The sequence below is a fragment of the Pteropus medius genome, unplaced genomic scaffold, assembly GCF_902729225.1.
Source record: "Pteropus medius unplaced genomic scaffold, Ma_sr-lr_union100, whole genome shotgun sequence".
Taxonomy (NCBI): Eukaryota; Metazoa; Chordata; class Mammalia; order Chiroptera; family Pteropodidae; genus Pteropus; species Pteropus medius.
Window position 1 is genome coordinate 6621771 of NW_024350926.1, and position 15524 is coordinate 6637294.

Below are 15524 nucleotides of genomic sequence, written 5' to 3' on the forward strand. Positions count from 1 at the left end.
CCTCAGATTGCCATCCTACAAGCCAGTAAAGACAGTCTTGTAACAGCTGTGTCCGGAAAATTGCATCAGAAAGCCTTCTTTGCAGTCTCATCTTAGAGAAAAGAACATGAAAAAACAGGATATAAATCCAAAGACAGCATCAGCGAGTCTTACGCTTTAACTTTTTAAAGTAAATCTTAAAATCCAAAAACAGCTCACGAGTGACCAGTTCCAAATGGGTACTAGAGTCAGAGATGACTGAACTTGAGCCCCGACTCTGCTGCGTGATCTCGGGCAAGTTTCTTAAACGCCAAGAACATCACCTACAAAATGGGGACCACAGCCACATCGTAGAGTGATGCAGAGGACCAAATGAGACGATGTGGCTGTTTTACTACGATCAATAATCAAGGCAAATCATCAACATATTTTCTCTACTTCTATTGCATATAAGGAACTGCAGACCCTAGATGTATAAGACATTAAGGAGGTGACAAAAATACTGAAAACAAAGATACTAATCTAAGCTGATCCATTTACTGCACACTATAAGGTATGATCATATTAAAATTATTGAAATTCCAACTTGTTGTATGCATGCCGCTTTCTCAAAATACCCTTACCTTTCAGAGGACATCTACAGACTTTAACATACATAAATTACATTAACACAGTTACAGACAAGTGATTCCAAGCGTGATGTATGTGAGGAAAAGTGCGAGGGGCGAACCTGACCTCGAGGGTCTGAGAAGGCCTCCCTGAAGAAGGCTAGTCCAAGCTCAGCTCTGAACAGTGGATAGAAAGAATTCTGGGATAATATGACTACATACTAAAAGCAATAGCAAATAATTTTGAGAATTCAAAATGTTTCTCCCCTCTCCAGAGAAAACTATTTAAACAATAATTTTGCTTTTAGTGGGTAAATTAAAAGTAACAAGAGTTATATTTATATCCTACTATAAAATTGTATAGATCTTTTCTGGCCTAATGGCTTATGATTCTTAATTTATTAAGATTAGATTTAGTTTAATAAATTGGATGGGAGTTACTGTGACCAGTTTTGGTCTGCCATTGTGGATAAGCTACAGATTTAATACATAAAAAGATTTAAGAAAACGAACCATGGGTATATTCATGTACATATAAAATGTAAATAGATAGAATTAGACATAAAATAACAAGAGTTAATATTTACTAGATACTTATTTGTATTATTAATGAATAATAATAATTACTAATGCATTCTGGTGTTATTTCAGTTAATATTTATAACAATCCTAACAAGCAAGTTCAATTAGATTGCTCCTTTGTAAATGAGGACATGTAAGGTTAGAAAAGTTAGGTAACTTGAGCAAGTTACACACTCAAAAGTGACTCCAAAGGTCATATCCTTAACAACCACAGCCCACTCCCCGACCGTGTGATTAGAGCCTATGAATGAAAGCCAGCCCCACTCTGAACCTCTGTGACTACGATGAGTGGATCTGTTTGGCATTTATTGCTAGTCTACCCTACATACAACGTAGAAGGCTACTTCAGGGAATGCAAAACCTACATCTTCTCAGTGAAGAAATGACAAGATTCGTTTAAAACAAAACACAAGTATTTATGCAGTTATTTATGTAGTTATTAATTCAGGTAAATACATACTTCTAAACAAAGCAAAGGTACAAAGGTATAAAATCCAAATACCTAAACAGTGCTACTGCACAATCTAAACAAAAGAAATTCATCAAAGATAAAATGTATTTCATTTCTGCAATCGCCGATCTGTAGAGCCTAATCGGAAGTCTACTAAGTAAGGGAGGCTGAGCTGGCTACTGACAGGCAGGAAATTTCAGGCTTTCTCTAGACAAAGAATTCCAGCTCCATCCGTGTCATACATGCTGAGTACTCACGGGCACTGTCCTGTACCAAGTGCCAATTTACCTCATTCTTCCAACGTTTACCATTTTTTTTTAATAATAAAAATAAAACTTAATCCAAAAAAAGTCACGATATCTTGAAAAGCTGTGTGTTTCGTATTCTTCTTTGGCAAGATCTATACAGGCCTGAAAGAATGCAAACAAAATAATACCCTTTGCCCCATGAGACTGCCATGAGGATTAGCGACCATAAATCATGCCAAGCGGCCGCTGTCATCAGCATCAGGACCATTCACGTGACCAGCACTTCGCCTCCTAGGACCATTGCGCACGTCCTGTGAAGTTACTACATGGCAGTGTGGCATGCAGGAAGAACACTGGACCAGAGATCAGAGCAGTTCGGGCTGCCCCACGTGACAGGTGAATGAAAGTGAGCCAATGCTTTGAAGGCGTTTCATAAAACCTTATCTGTAAAATGAAGACGACATCATCTACCTTCCACAGTCCTGATGAGAATTATACATGAAGGTGATCATGAACAGAAAAGTATTTTTTAAGCCATAAATATGTAAAGTATTATTATCTGATGAACGCACACAGGTATCTCAAAGCAAAACAGAGTTGTTATCAACTTACAGTCATCTATCCACCCTGACTGTGGGACTGTGTGCAATCCACCGGTTTAGATTCCTGCCCTATGGGAAAACTTTTATCTACAGTTACCATAATATTTACACAGTAAGACTGACTAGTGTTCATAAGCACATACTCACTTTGACTATTGTTTTAGGGCGTTTTTTAAAAAATAGTTTGGGCTTTTCGACCACAGGAAGAGGTGGAAGTTTCCGTAGCTCCTGCAGCACAGTGGTCGCAGCTCGCTTCTTGGAGAGCTTTTTGCTGTTTCCCTCCCCTTCTGCGGAGAACTCTCCCACTGACACCCGAGTGACAAAGCTTTTCATGTGTGGTGGTCCGCTTTCTTTAATAACCTGCAAAATATACATGAAACGTGAAAAAACGTACAGGGACTTAACGTGTTCTTACGGCATGAGTCTTTCTTAACGTTCATCTCATAATCAAAATTAAAATTATTAAGAATTATGCCAATATTATAATCTTTAATTAAAGCGACTAAGACGGTATCACACAGGGACTATTCATTTACGATACTTATGTTTAATGAACTGAAGTTGGAAGAACAGAAATATAAATAAATACGTTCAATTCATATCCCAAATTGTTTTTTACTAGTTTAAAATAGGCAATTCTAACTACGGTGAACAGAAAATTAAGAACATAAAACGCACTACATTAGATGAGGTACCCAGGCCATCAGAATGATAATTTGTATGTAACTATGAACGTATCTGATTTTCCTCTCTGGAAGAGTAAGTTACTGGAGGGTGAGGACTACATCTTATAAGCCATAAAAGCATCCTGCACGCAGAAGCCTACAGGGTTTGATGGGTGAAAAATAACCTGTTTTTGACGGAGACCACAAAGGCTGTTTTATAGAAAAGAATGTTTACTCTCTGTGACATGATCTTAAAAAGGTAAGTGGATATACCATAAAAATACCTAGCCTTCTAGGGTAATGGATTATGAATCTGTCAACTATGACTGTTCCCAAACCCTGTATTAATGGGGTCTTTAAACTATAACAACTCTTCAAGGAAAGATGCTTTCCAAAACTTGAGTGCTCAGAACTTTAGTCTCCATCAAAATTCTGACCTATGAAAGATACCCTGTTTAGTTTACTATTTAACAATATATTCTAAGTCTGTCTTTTAATATTAGATACCAAGTAGGAAAAGAAAATTTAAAAACACAATAGCTCAATATTCCAACAATACTGGGGATAAGGAATTTATGATAAGCATATTTTCCAAGTAATTTAAGTTTACTAGCTGAAACACTAAAACTGTTTATGTTAACTACTTTGATGGACAGCCTCTTCAATTAAAAAAAGTATATACCGTGTTGATGTAATAGAGAATACCGAACATTTAACCTTTGATTGCTCACATTAGGTTGCCATTATGAACACCAAACATTCTATAATACATATTGACGTCTCCAAGGACGTCTAAGACTGAAAAAACTGCTCCTATTCACTGTGACCTTTGAGAGGCCCCATAGCTTTGGATGCATTTACTTGTGATGGGTTTTCCACGGCTTCGCTGTCGTTTCTTGCTGGGCCCTGCTGGTCGGCCCTCAGGTGAGTTCTCTCCCTGCCTTCCCCAGTTTGCTGCTTCTAATCTGCTACACACTGAGACATCAGATAACCCACTTGCTGGAACTGCGTCTAAAAAACCAACAGGCTCTTAGCTGAGGTGAGTTGATCCTGCCAGCGAGCTAAATGTGAGAGCTTTCTAGAAGTCAACATCACACAATTTGAATGAGGATGTGCCGCAACTGTTTCGGCCTATTTCTTGGGGTTTGCCTGTTTTCTAGATATTTGAGTTGCAAAATTAGTAACCTCTTAATATAGGAGGTATTATAATAGTTAAAAATTTTGTTCTCTTTTAAATTGCACACAATTTTATAAATATTTTGTGACATTCACCAAGTTGCAAAGTAGAGAGGGGCTTAATTCTTAGTGACTTATTAGTAAAATTTAAACATATTTTGGCAACAAATTCAGAAGAACTTAGATATTAATATACATGTGTCACTAAATATTAACCGGTGTATTTTCGATTTGATTCTATTAAAAACACCAAATCCTAAAGAGAATTAGAAATTATCTTATATTCAGAAAATATATTCGATGGTGAAAACTGAAATATCATATATACAAATGGCTTAATACAGAAAAGCCAAAGAGATCAATCAGCAGGATCCATGACATTATAAGTTCTATCTTCCCCAGGGCCTATTTCATTTCATGATAGAGTGCGAGCATAAGGAAGCACATTAACTCTTTCGGGATATAAGCATGACAGTTAGTTCTGTTTGTTTGTTTGTTTGTTTGTTTGTTTGTTTAAATTAATGAGGAGCGGGCTGGGCGGGGTAAGGGAACTGGAAGATCTCTGCACAGCACGTACCTCAAAACTGACCGGCATATTCCGCTTCAGAGCGATTTCAAACACTAAGCTGATCTCAGATTTATTTGCATCTTTGTCGTCATCCATATCTTTTCCGGATTCGCCATTCTGAATCACAAAAAAACAGGATGACATTGAATCTTCGCATTGAATCTTTGCACATCCTCTACAACCAAGAAGGCCTACCTAAAATAAAGTACAATTAAAAACAGAAAACCGTAGCCCAGATCTTGTGAATTCTTATGAACCACAGCCGTCGAGGACTTTGCTATGAGGCCCCTTGTGATTCAGTTTTTAGTTTTTTCCCTCAAAGCAGAAGGATAAATGCTGAGCGCGAAAATCATACACTAAGTTGAGTTTATCCTGCAGCCCCAGATCCAGTTCTCTTTAGAAATCTCTATCCCCCGCCCTGACACACACACACACACACACACACACACACACACACACCCTCCCTCCCTCCATCTGTCCCTCCCTCCACTGGTGTGCAACATATTTAATCTTCCATGAAAACTAAGCTGCAGAAAGAGTACAGGATGCAAACCCAGCTCTGGAGCTCTGTGTCTGGCACTGGTACCAATTCACCTGCTCACTGATCTGACACACGCTGCTGGACGGAGGGCCTCACCTACACTGGATGTTTCGTGTAAATATTAGAGATAAACAGCCCAACTTTCTGCCATCAAGGGACTCATGATGAAGTGGGAAAACAGATAAACGTCCTAATGAAAGTGTGTAAGGAGGAACATGCCTACATCTGCCATGAACCAGGCTAAATTTCAAAACGAGAGGAACAAGTGTGGGGCAAGGGGAACCGCGGAGGTTGACACTGCACAGCCCAAGTGGAGAGCTCAGTAAGAAGATGACTTATGAGACACGTCTGCGCTGCACAGACTATTCTGAACAGAGAAAGGAGCTGAAACCGTGAGAATGGGTGAAATTACTCAAGAATGGCCTCAATATCCTCATTTGTAAAAATTAAGTAGGACTGAAAGATCCAAAAAGACACAACGTAATCCCTGCCCGATAATTGTAGCAGTCCATGCCAGGAAAATGAATGTCGCTCCTCATCCTTGTACACATTCCAAAATCCTGAGCTGCCTGAGAACTGAACGGCACAGGTGAACCCAAGGTCTCAAAGGCAAGATCGTCCTGGCAGGAACACATGAGTCCAGCATAGCAGACAGGTGATCTGAGAAGCAAATCGCAGGAGACGACCACTCTTGTCTTCTTTCCTAACAGAAGCGATTATTTCTTTTATTTTTAAAAATGCATCTATTTGTCTTTTCATCAACCTGACTGGATATCTAAGACAGACACTGCCAGGTGCGCAGGGCTCTGTACCTGCGGTGATTTTTCTGGAAGAGGTTCATTCTGCAACGCTTGAAGGGCTTTCATCGCAGCATTGTGTCTAGCAGCTTGTCGAGTCTTCCCTTCCCCAAAAAATTCATTATTCCCTACGGTCAGCTGAACATAAAAGATCTTGGGCATTGGGCAATGATACCTAAAATAAGAAAATAAATGTTAATGTTAGTTCAATAAAATCACTCCGTGATTGATAAGATTTGTTTTGTTTAAAATGATACCAATGATACAAGGTACTATACCCTTTTATTAACCCTCGCAAAGGTTTAACCTCCCGAATGTGTAAGAGGATAAAATGAGTCAAAATATCTATTGATCATAAAGAAGTTACACTGATCTTTGATCTCCATGAAACACGTATTACAGGTAACAATATCACCCATAATATAGTAAAACTTATTTAACTATATCACAAAAACTTCCTGGAGAGAAGGTTTCAGGCGAATTTTGACAGAAGTGAGCCAAGTGACCTGAAGGACAAAGGAGCCACTACAGAGGCTGGAGGCGAGCGAGCCCGGTCAGGTGACAACACGCCGATTACTGCGCTTTGAGCAGCAGATGATGATGCCTGGAAATGGCAGAGAAGGCACGATGGAATTACTACTCCGAAGCAATGAGTCCTCTGCCAGGTGACAGGGAGACCAGATTCAACGTAAGAGTAGGGAATTTAAGCCCATTCTGAGGTCGAAAGTATAATAAAATGTGCATTCAAGGTAAAATTTTTGGCAGGTGCGTGTTGGGTGAGCCCGAGGTGAGGGGGCGTGGCGAGCTGCGGTGGGGACCACGCGCGGGGACCGAGGAGGCCGTGAGGACAAAGCAGCTGGAGGAAACGAGGACCTACGACAAACCCGCCGATGCGACGATTACTTATGGGACGGCTCTACGACGGGACTGTGATGACGAACAGAAACACAGCACGGAAGCGCAGACGGACAGTAAGTGCGATGAACGTGTCGAGTGTCTCGAATGCTAGAGACACCTGTTAAGACAGTCACCGAGGGAAAGGGTGAGGAGTGTCGGCGACACGGGTTTTAGAGAGAGCGGCCCCCGAGGAAGGTCTCACTGAGAAGACGGAAACTGTAAAACCTGAAGTCGGTGAGGCAGGCGACCATGCGGGTCACCCAGAACGGTGCGACGGAGGCAGCGAAACGCCCAGTGCCAAGGCCCCGAGGCGGCAGCACGTCCGGGTGCTGCGGAGGGCACCCGTCTGCTTAAAGCTGAGGGAGGGAGGGAAGGACGGCCGGGAGATGCGGCGACGTGGCCAGAGTCCCTTAGGGCCTTCCTTAGAAACCACTGTCAGGATCTGACTTCCTCCCTGCGTGAGACGGCCAGTCACCAGAGGGCTTTGAGCACAGAGGTGACATCACCTGACTTACACTTTGGAAAGACCATCTGACTGCTGGGTTGAGAAGGGACTGTGGAGGAATGACAGCAGAAGCCAGGTCTACCCGGAGGCTGCGGAAATGACACACGACAGGCAAGAGAGGCCTGAACCAGGGGCCACATGGGAGAGAGGAGGAGTTGATGCTGGAGGAGTTTCAGTAGTAAAGAGACACGGTTTACCCAAGAACTGGCTACGGAATACGCGAGAGGCGTCAAGGATGGCCCCCGGGTTTTTGACCTGAGGAACTGGAAGATGGCGCACCACAGACTGACTCGGAAAGACCGCAAAAGGAAGGGGTTTGTTGGGGACAGACGGCAGGCGCTCTGGTTTGGAGATGTTATCATTTATGAGTCCTGCTAGACATCCAAAGTGCAGATGTCAAACGAGCAGCTGGATTTGAGAGTCTGGACTCCAGGAAAGAGGTCCAAGGCGGGAACTGAATTTGGGAATCAATTCCATTTCGATGGAATTTAAAGTCACAAGACAGTAAGAGCTCTGTGGGACGGAGGGATGGGAGGGCGACCGGGCCAGCATGGCGTCCTTCCTGAAAGCCAAGCGAGAAAGAGTGTATCAAGGAGAAGCGAGGGGTCAACTGTCAAAGGCAACTGTCAAAGGCCATGTGAAATGACTGAGAACAATGACCACTGAATTGGGCAATTGAGCAAAACTAACAGGATCGACGTTGATGGATTAGTGGATGTGTAATTGCAATGCTGAAAAAAATAAGTAAAAATCACTCCGGTGCTGAAAAATACCTGTTTCCAAGCAAAAAGAAGTCCAACTGACATCCTGCTAAGTTTTAGGTGGTTACTGGACATCCGAGTAGCAGTTCTATGTCCAACCTGAGAGAACTCGAGAGAGCCCATAAGAGAAGAATTCAGCAGGCAGATGGGACTAATCAGGGAAGGGTGACGGAAGGTGAAGGACCAGAGACGCGATCGGCACCGCAGATGCAGACTTGGGGGGCAATAATTGAAGCCATGTGACTGGGTAAGTACCTGGAAACCAAGGTACGGGAACCCAGAAAGAGAGCCTCAGGCTGGGGTCTGATTAACGCCCATGATCAAAAGGCAGGGGAAATAATAGACGGCAGTGAAGGAGATGAAAGACCGTCAGGGTCAGACAAGAAATGACAGCGCCACGTGAGGGAACGGGACGATCGACAGCGTCAAAGGCAGTGGAGGGATCCAGAGTCTGGAAAAAAAAAAAGCCGCTGTTTTAAACTCAGACTCCATTTTCCTTGGCCCACAGTTTTCTATTAATTTTAGATAAAGTATTGTAAATGTGTTTTTACTATATGTCATACGTTCTCAGTTTTAATCGGTAAAACATAAAAAAGTTAAAAGAAAAAATCGCTCAGAGTAAAAGATGATTTTTAACATGCGAAGACTAAGAAGCATGAAAACGCTTTTCGCTCTTTGATCACAGAAAGCATGTACCGAGTGTGCGATCTCCTGTTGCCTATTTCATACGAGAGCCCTTCAGTGCAGACATTTTCACAGGCTACTACGAAGAATGCAGGTTATCTTCAGTTAGTGTCCCAGGAAATTCATTTTTTCCCACCGCCACAGACCTTGATGTCTATTTTAAACCGGTTCCACTATTAAACCTTACAACAGACAACCTGATATCAGAAATTGACTCCTGAGATCTTATACGGCAAGTGTGCACCACAGAACAAATGTTTACAATTAATTACACACTTCTGAAAATCGAGGTCCACAAGTGGAATGCTCACAGACCTTTAACCACAGGACGGGGGGTGGGCGCCAGTGTAATCACTAAGGCCTGCTGACAATTACAAAACTCATTCTGGTTTGCCACAGAGACAAACAAAATTTCTGTTCATTATAACTTTACTGGAATATGATGTCATAACACATAACCATACTGAAACAATCTGCTGATTTTCTAACCAAAATATTAATTGTACGCTAAAGCGCCCTTGGGGCCTCTTCCTCTTCGGCCATCAAATATGGCTCTGTTTGCGTGTATGTGCGTGCATCTGTGTGCATGTGGATACACACGTATATATAAATTATACCACATAAATATCAGAGGGAAAATTAGGTACGTCGTGTTCTTAAACATTCTAGCACTAACAACAGGAAATACCGAGACCGGACGGCCGACTTGCTTCGTTCTAGTTTTATTCCATCCTCTCACTTACCAATGACTCTTAACAACTTACCCCACGGGGTTCGAATACCTTACACGTCACATCTCATATCGTCTCGACAAGATTAACCAGAGCACCCTCGGTAATGGCACCCAGGCCAAATTACAAGACGGATGCTACACGACATTTTTTGGGCATTACATCCTGGTCTCTAAATATGTCTTTCTTTTGGTAAAGAAACACTCCAAGTTTATTAACTTTGAAGGCTGATATGTTCTATTGAATAGAGTTCCTTTTGCTATTTTTATTTATTTCAAACGTTAACCTCATTTTTGGTAAAGTACCCACGGTGAGTGATGCACATATTTCTACACCGTAGTACGTATTTACCTAATCTTACAGCGCTGTTCTTGAATGACTTTCCGTAATGAGAATTTTGTGGTGAGTGCTTAGATGCCCACAGTGATCACTGTTAAAAGAGGAGCCAGGAAAACTCTGCACAGTGAGACTCTGCCCTCATCAGTCTTCAGTGCTTGTCAGAAACGCAGACTCCTGTTCTGCACCCCTGACCTGCCGGATCAGTCCCTGGGGATGAGACGAAAGCTCCACTCCAGTCTCCCTGCTGAGCTGCTCCCTAAAAGCCCGAGGGCCGCTGCTCGGGGACAGCACCACATTCCACGTCGCTTACAACCTGACTGACGATGGCGTCACGCTCCACGAAGGACCACACGCAGCCCTTCCTTATAGCAGCCAGTCAGGTGTCACTCTCCCTTTCTCATTTAATCCTGCAGCGGCCTGGCGAGACAGGTCCCATGGTCACCGTGAGGGGTAACAAATCTCCCCAGCGGCCTTGCTGGGAATCGATCCTAAGTCTGCCTAACTTCAAAGCTCAGGAAACTCTTAAGGAGTTTCCTAAAAATCTGCTTTATCCTCTATTTTTGTTCATATTTGCTTATTAAATCGCCTATGTCCTTGGCAGGCCAGAGAACCTCAAGTCCACCAACAGACTTCAGAGGCCTTTTACAGAATAGCTGCTGAAAACAAACAGAATGCTGTGACAAAACCCTGTTTTTACAGTATGCCAAGCCAGGCAGGATCAAAACTAGACTCAAATGAGTGACCTATCGAGAGTGAAAAGTCAGAATAATGGGGATCAGGTGCCACATTGCCTGACACTAAATACTATAAAAGGCTGCTTGTCAGGCCTTTCTCCCGGCATGCCTCTTTCCCCTCTGTCTGCTAGAAGTCTTACAAAAAATAACGAATAAAATTTCAAATAAAATAAAAGCTTCCTTTTCCTTCAGTCCCTCAAAAAGTCTTTAGACTTGGCCTGTCTTCAAGACATCACGAGTTGATACAAAAGTAAAGAAACGAAGCACACTTGGTTCCCTCGAATGCCTGACATTCCTTAGACAGATTTGTTTTGTTTTTGAGCAAAGGGAAGACTTTACTTTCTGACACGTGTGTAAGCGTTCTGATACGAAGGTAAGTATTCTTACGCTTGCATCTGACCTCAGGTATAACAAGCGTCTATTCCACGAGTCTGCGCCGTCTCCCCTCGCGACTTCATTAAGGCCCTATTCTCGACTCATGCTGTATTATCTTCCTAACCTCCCTCCCATTCTGTGACTGTCTCATGCCCCGTCTCCGCCTGCCTAAGCATCACTTTTACAAGGTGAGAAGGACATATTCCAAATAACATTAGAACTTTTAAAAATTGAAAAATAATTGCCTCATTTTATTTGATGGCGTTATTCATAAATCTCAACACAGCTTAAGTATTCATATCTCTTCTACAGGTTTATGTCTTGAAATATATGAATATGTTATCTTCTCATCTAATAAGGAGAGGCCTTGGATTTCTGTTTATTTCCAACATTGACTTAAAACAGATATGTCACTTAATCTTTCTATCTCAGTTTACTTATCTGTAAACTATTTGCAGAATCTATGTTTAAAGAACTCTAAATGCCAAAACTCAGAATCCAAATGACAAGTTGATTATTTTGACTCTTTGTACACTTTTTGGCACCAGTAAGCATTCTTTTTCTTGCCACAGGAAAATAATAGGTTTTATCAGAAAGCTATAAAATAGTCCTTGGCATATTTTCAAGTTTGTATGTATATAAAATGTCTAGATAGGAGAGGGTTCTTTCTCTATTCACATCTATAAATTTTAAAAATATATCTTTTATGGGATCTGAAAGTTAAGTCTTGAGGAATTTCAAAAATTAGGACCTATTAGACAAGATTCACAGGGCAGCTGAAAATAAGCACTGAAAGAGTTGTAAGGATCTTTTCTGTTTACAGAATTATGATGTTTAAAATGCCTAGGGGAAAACACAGAAAGATGTGTTCTAAAAGCTGGGGTACGGTATTTAGAAGTGATGGAGTTGTAAACGTTTTCCTTCCTAACTGTAAATTTTTAAAAATGCTATGGCTGTACTGGAGTGTAAACAGAAGAAAATATGTAATGGAAGAAAGCTTCCTCCCTGTCCAAACAGACGGAGGCAAATCTGCGTCCGAAATGTGCACTTGATAAAGAAGCGGAAGGGCCTGGGGAACACAGAGTAAATAACTTACGCCGTGTTGCTACGAGGACCCAGACGGGACCGTGGAAAGCACAGCATGTTATCGAAGAGCCCGTTTCGTAAATGCACAGTCACCACCCTCAGGCCCACACTTGGATCCAGCATCAACCTATTCTTGCCCCCTTCCCTAAGCAAATATCTAGACAAACCGTCATTATCATCACCACCACCATCATTACACCAAAAAGACACCACACGCTCGCTATGTGCCGGGCACTCTTCCAAGCCCTTTACATGCTCATCTCGGTCACCAGAACCACCCCGGCTTCACTTACACATGAGGAGACGGGGAGCAGAGATATTAACAAGTTTGCCCAAGGCCACCCCACCTGCGTGAGCATCTGAACCCAGGAGCCCGAGCTCTCAACCTCGACACTGCGCTCACCTGAATGAACTGGGTAGGTGAGCACTATGAGAGGAGGGGGAGTGGGGGGCGACGTGAACTCTGGAGGGGCCACGCAGACCTGCAACACCAAGGCAATGTCAGTCAAAGTGGACGTGAGGTCTGGCCGACGCCGAAGATCTCGGTGGGCCCATGGGCACGTCCGTCCCCAGGGAGGAGGCTGGGGCCGCGGTAAGCCCGGGCCAGCGGCCTGGCTGCGGCCCTGCTCCTGTCTCTCATTCCTCGTCCCCTCTCTTCACCAGCCCGCTGGAGCCCGCGCTTCAATACTGACGATCCCACTGCAAACCCAAACCACCGTGCGGCAGCCCTTCACACCTGGCTGCATCGGGCAAACAGAAACAGAAAACGGCAAGTGCTGATGAGGACGGAGACGCGACAACCCCCGGACGTCTGGCGGGAATGTGAGATGGTGCAGCCACCGTGGAGAACGGCTCGGCAGTTCCTCGACGTTCGATGAAGAATCACCATTCGATCTGCAATTTCCAATTCCACTCCCAGACAGATAAAACCAAGAGAAATTAAAACGGATGTTAAAGCGAACACATGTACACGAATGTTCACAGCAGCACGATTCAGAACAGCCCAAAAATGGAAATAACCCAAAGGTCCGTTAACTGATGAACTAATAAACAAGATGTAGTATCAGACAGCGGCACGCGTGCATGACGTGCCGATGACGCGCCGATGTGGACGGCTTTGAAAACATGATGCTCGGTGACAGCCAGACACAAAAGGCCACGCGCTGCGCGACGCCATTGAGAGGAAACGTCCAGAACAGGCAAATTCAGAGAGACAGAAAAGGGCGGGAAGAGAGGGAGGGGTCATGGGTGTGGGGTTTCTCTTCCAGGTGACAGAATGTTCTGAGATTGGACGCTGGCGATGGCCGCCCATCACTGCGAGTGTAGTAAAAGCCACACGACAGACACTTTTAAATGGCTAACGCGGTGAATTTTACGGAATGTGAATCTGACCTCAATAAAAAACAATCTTTAAAACAATGTTGCTCCTCCCTAGTCAATCTTCTTCTCACAGACAAGCCCGTCTTCCCAGGTGATCTCACCCATTCCTATCTACATTCTTGGCGGACTCCCCGAAGTCAGCCCACAGACCGGCCGGGGACCGAGAGACGCCCCTCCCTCGCGAAGGTAATGACCCGGTCTTCCGGCCCTTGACTGACTGCTCTGGGGACGAGGTGAATTCAATTATTAACTCGACGAATATTTATTACGGGACTAATTCATGCCAGGAAAAAGGATCCCAAGTAAATGCGACGGCAAGCGCGAAGGCCCTGGCGAGGTAATGTACTGGGCAGTTTCTGAGAAACAGCAATTCTCACACCTGAGAAGCGGAGCCAGGGTGAGCGGCAGGAAGCTGGGTCTGAGAAGCCGCCAGGCGGCGAATCAGAACCTCGCTGCACATGTGACAGGGGCCGCTGGCGGGGGTTAAGCCTACAGTGGCGCGACCTGACGGATGACTCGGTCTCTCGCTGCGGTCCGCAGTCAGCAGGCCACTGTGCAGCCTCGGGAAGTCAGCTCCGCGCCAGGACCTGCCGAGGCGAGCACAGCGGGACAGACAGCGGGCAGCGCTCGAGGTCCCCTTAAGGATGGCGGTCATTATTTCAAGACGGAACCCGCTGGCATGGCTGTGTTCTTCTGTAGCTTCCCGGGCGCAAGGGCAAAGCTAGAGGGGCTGGGCTTAACTGCTGTGGTGCTGCCGAGCATCGGTGACCATTCGGGCCGAGAGGCGCCGGAGAACACGGCGACTTGAGCCGCTACAGACACGGCCCCGCAGAATCCCGCAGCCCCGGACGCTCTGCCCAACGCTCTCCTGAGCACGGGGCCAGAGGACGCCCACTGGGCCACACACGCAGTCGGGCACCGCTCACGGAGACACCAACGTCATTGCTGGTTGCCCCAAATGACTTGTTGCGTGTTCTTTAAAGGCTCAGTGACATCCCTCTGTGAAACGCCAGGTGCCTGCCTTCAGGGTGGACGGGCGGTGGCTGCGCGGTATCTGACTAAGTATTTATCCTTTTACTTCTGGAGCAACTGGGTCTTTCGTTTCCCTTCTTTTGAGGTCAGTTTCGGTCATTTACATTTTCCTACAAAATCACCCAGTTCATCCGAGGTCGAAAATCACTCTCCGTGAGCTGGGCCAAGTAGTCCTTTGTGAGAAGTTTCATTCACTGAGCATCTGTAGCTTTCTCCCATTATCAGACCATATTTTGCATATCTGGGCTTTAATCTCATGTGGCTTATCTTGATTAAAGAACATATTTATATATTTTATTGGTTCTCCCTAAGAATAAGATATTGGATTCTGTGGGGCTTTTTTCTATCATTCTTCTGTTTTCTAATTAATCTATTTCCACATTCATTTTCTTTCGAACACACTTATCTCGTTGTTCCTTTTCTAACTTCTTGTATTGGATATATAATTAATTTTCATGGTATCTATTAATATACATATACAGTAATGAATGTGCCTTTTTATAGCTTTGCTGTCTGTACGATAATGTCTTCAAGAGGAAAATATACTATATAGTGTTTCCTGAACATTTGTGGTACCGAAACCCCAGTTTCAGTGAACTATCATGTCTATGCCACGAAACGCACCTTGAGAAATGCCACGTTAGGTATTCTGCCTTCGTTGAGTCTGGGTATTCTCCAGGTAACTTGTTTAATTCATCTGCTAAAAGTTTTTTATCTTGAGTGTAAGAAAGATTCGTTAACATTTTATGAAATACAATTAAAAATGTTTATCAAGTACCTTTA

General features: G+C 43.8%; 1 protein-coding gene across 10 annotated transcripts in view; it reads right to left on the bottom strand.

The window, feature by feature from the left end:
• Positions 1 to 15524, bottom strand: part of STAU2 (staufen double-stranded RNA binding protein 2) — a 220086-nt gene that overhangs the window by 146489 nt on the left and 58073 nt on the right. For all 10 annotated transcript variants that reach the window (XM_039841867.1, XM_039841873.1, XM_039841872.1 and 7 more), the window contains 3 exons: positions 6233 to 6392; positions 4889 to 4996; positions 2618 to 2830 (listed from right to left, as the gene is read on the bottom strand). In XM_039841867.1, coding sequence (XP_039697801.1) covers positions 2618 to 2830; positions 4889 to 4996; positions 6233 to 6392 — 481 coding nt within the window. The remainder of the gene's footprint in view (positions 1 to 2617; positions 2831 to 4888; positions 4997 to 6232; positions 6393 to 15524) is intronic.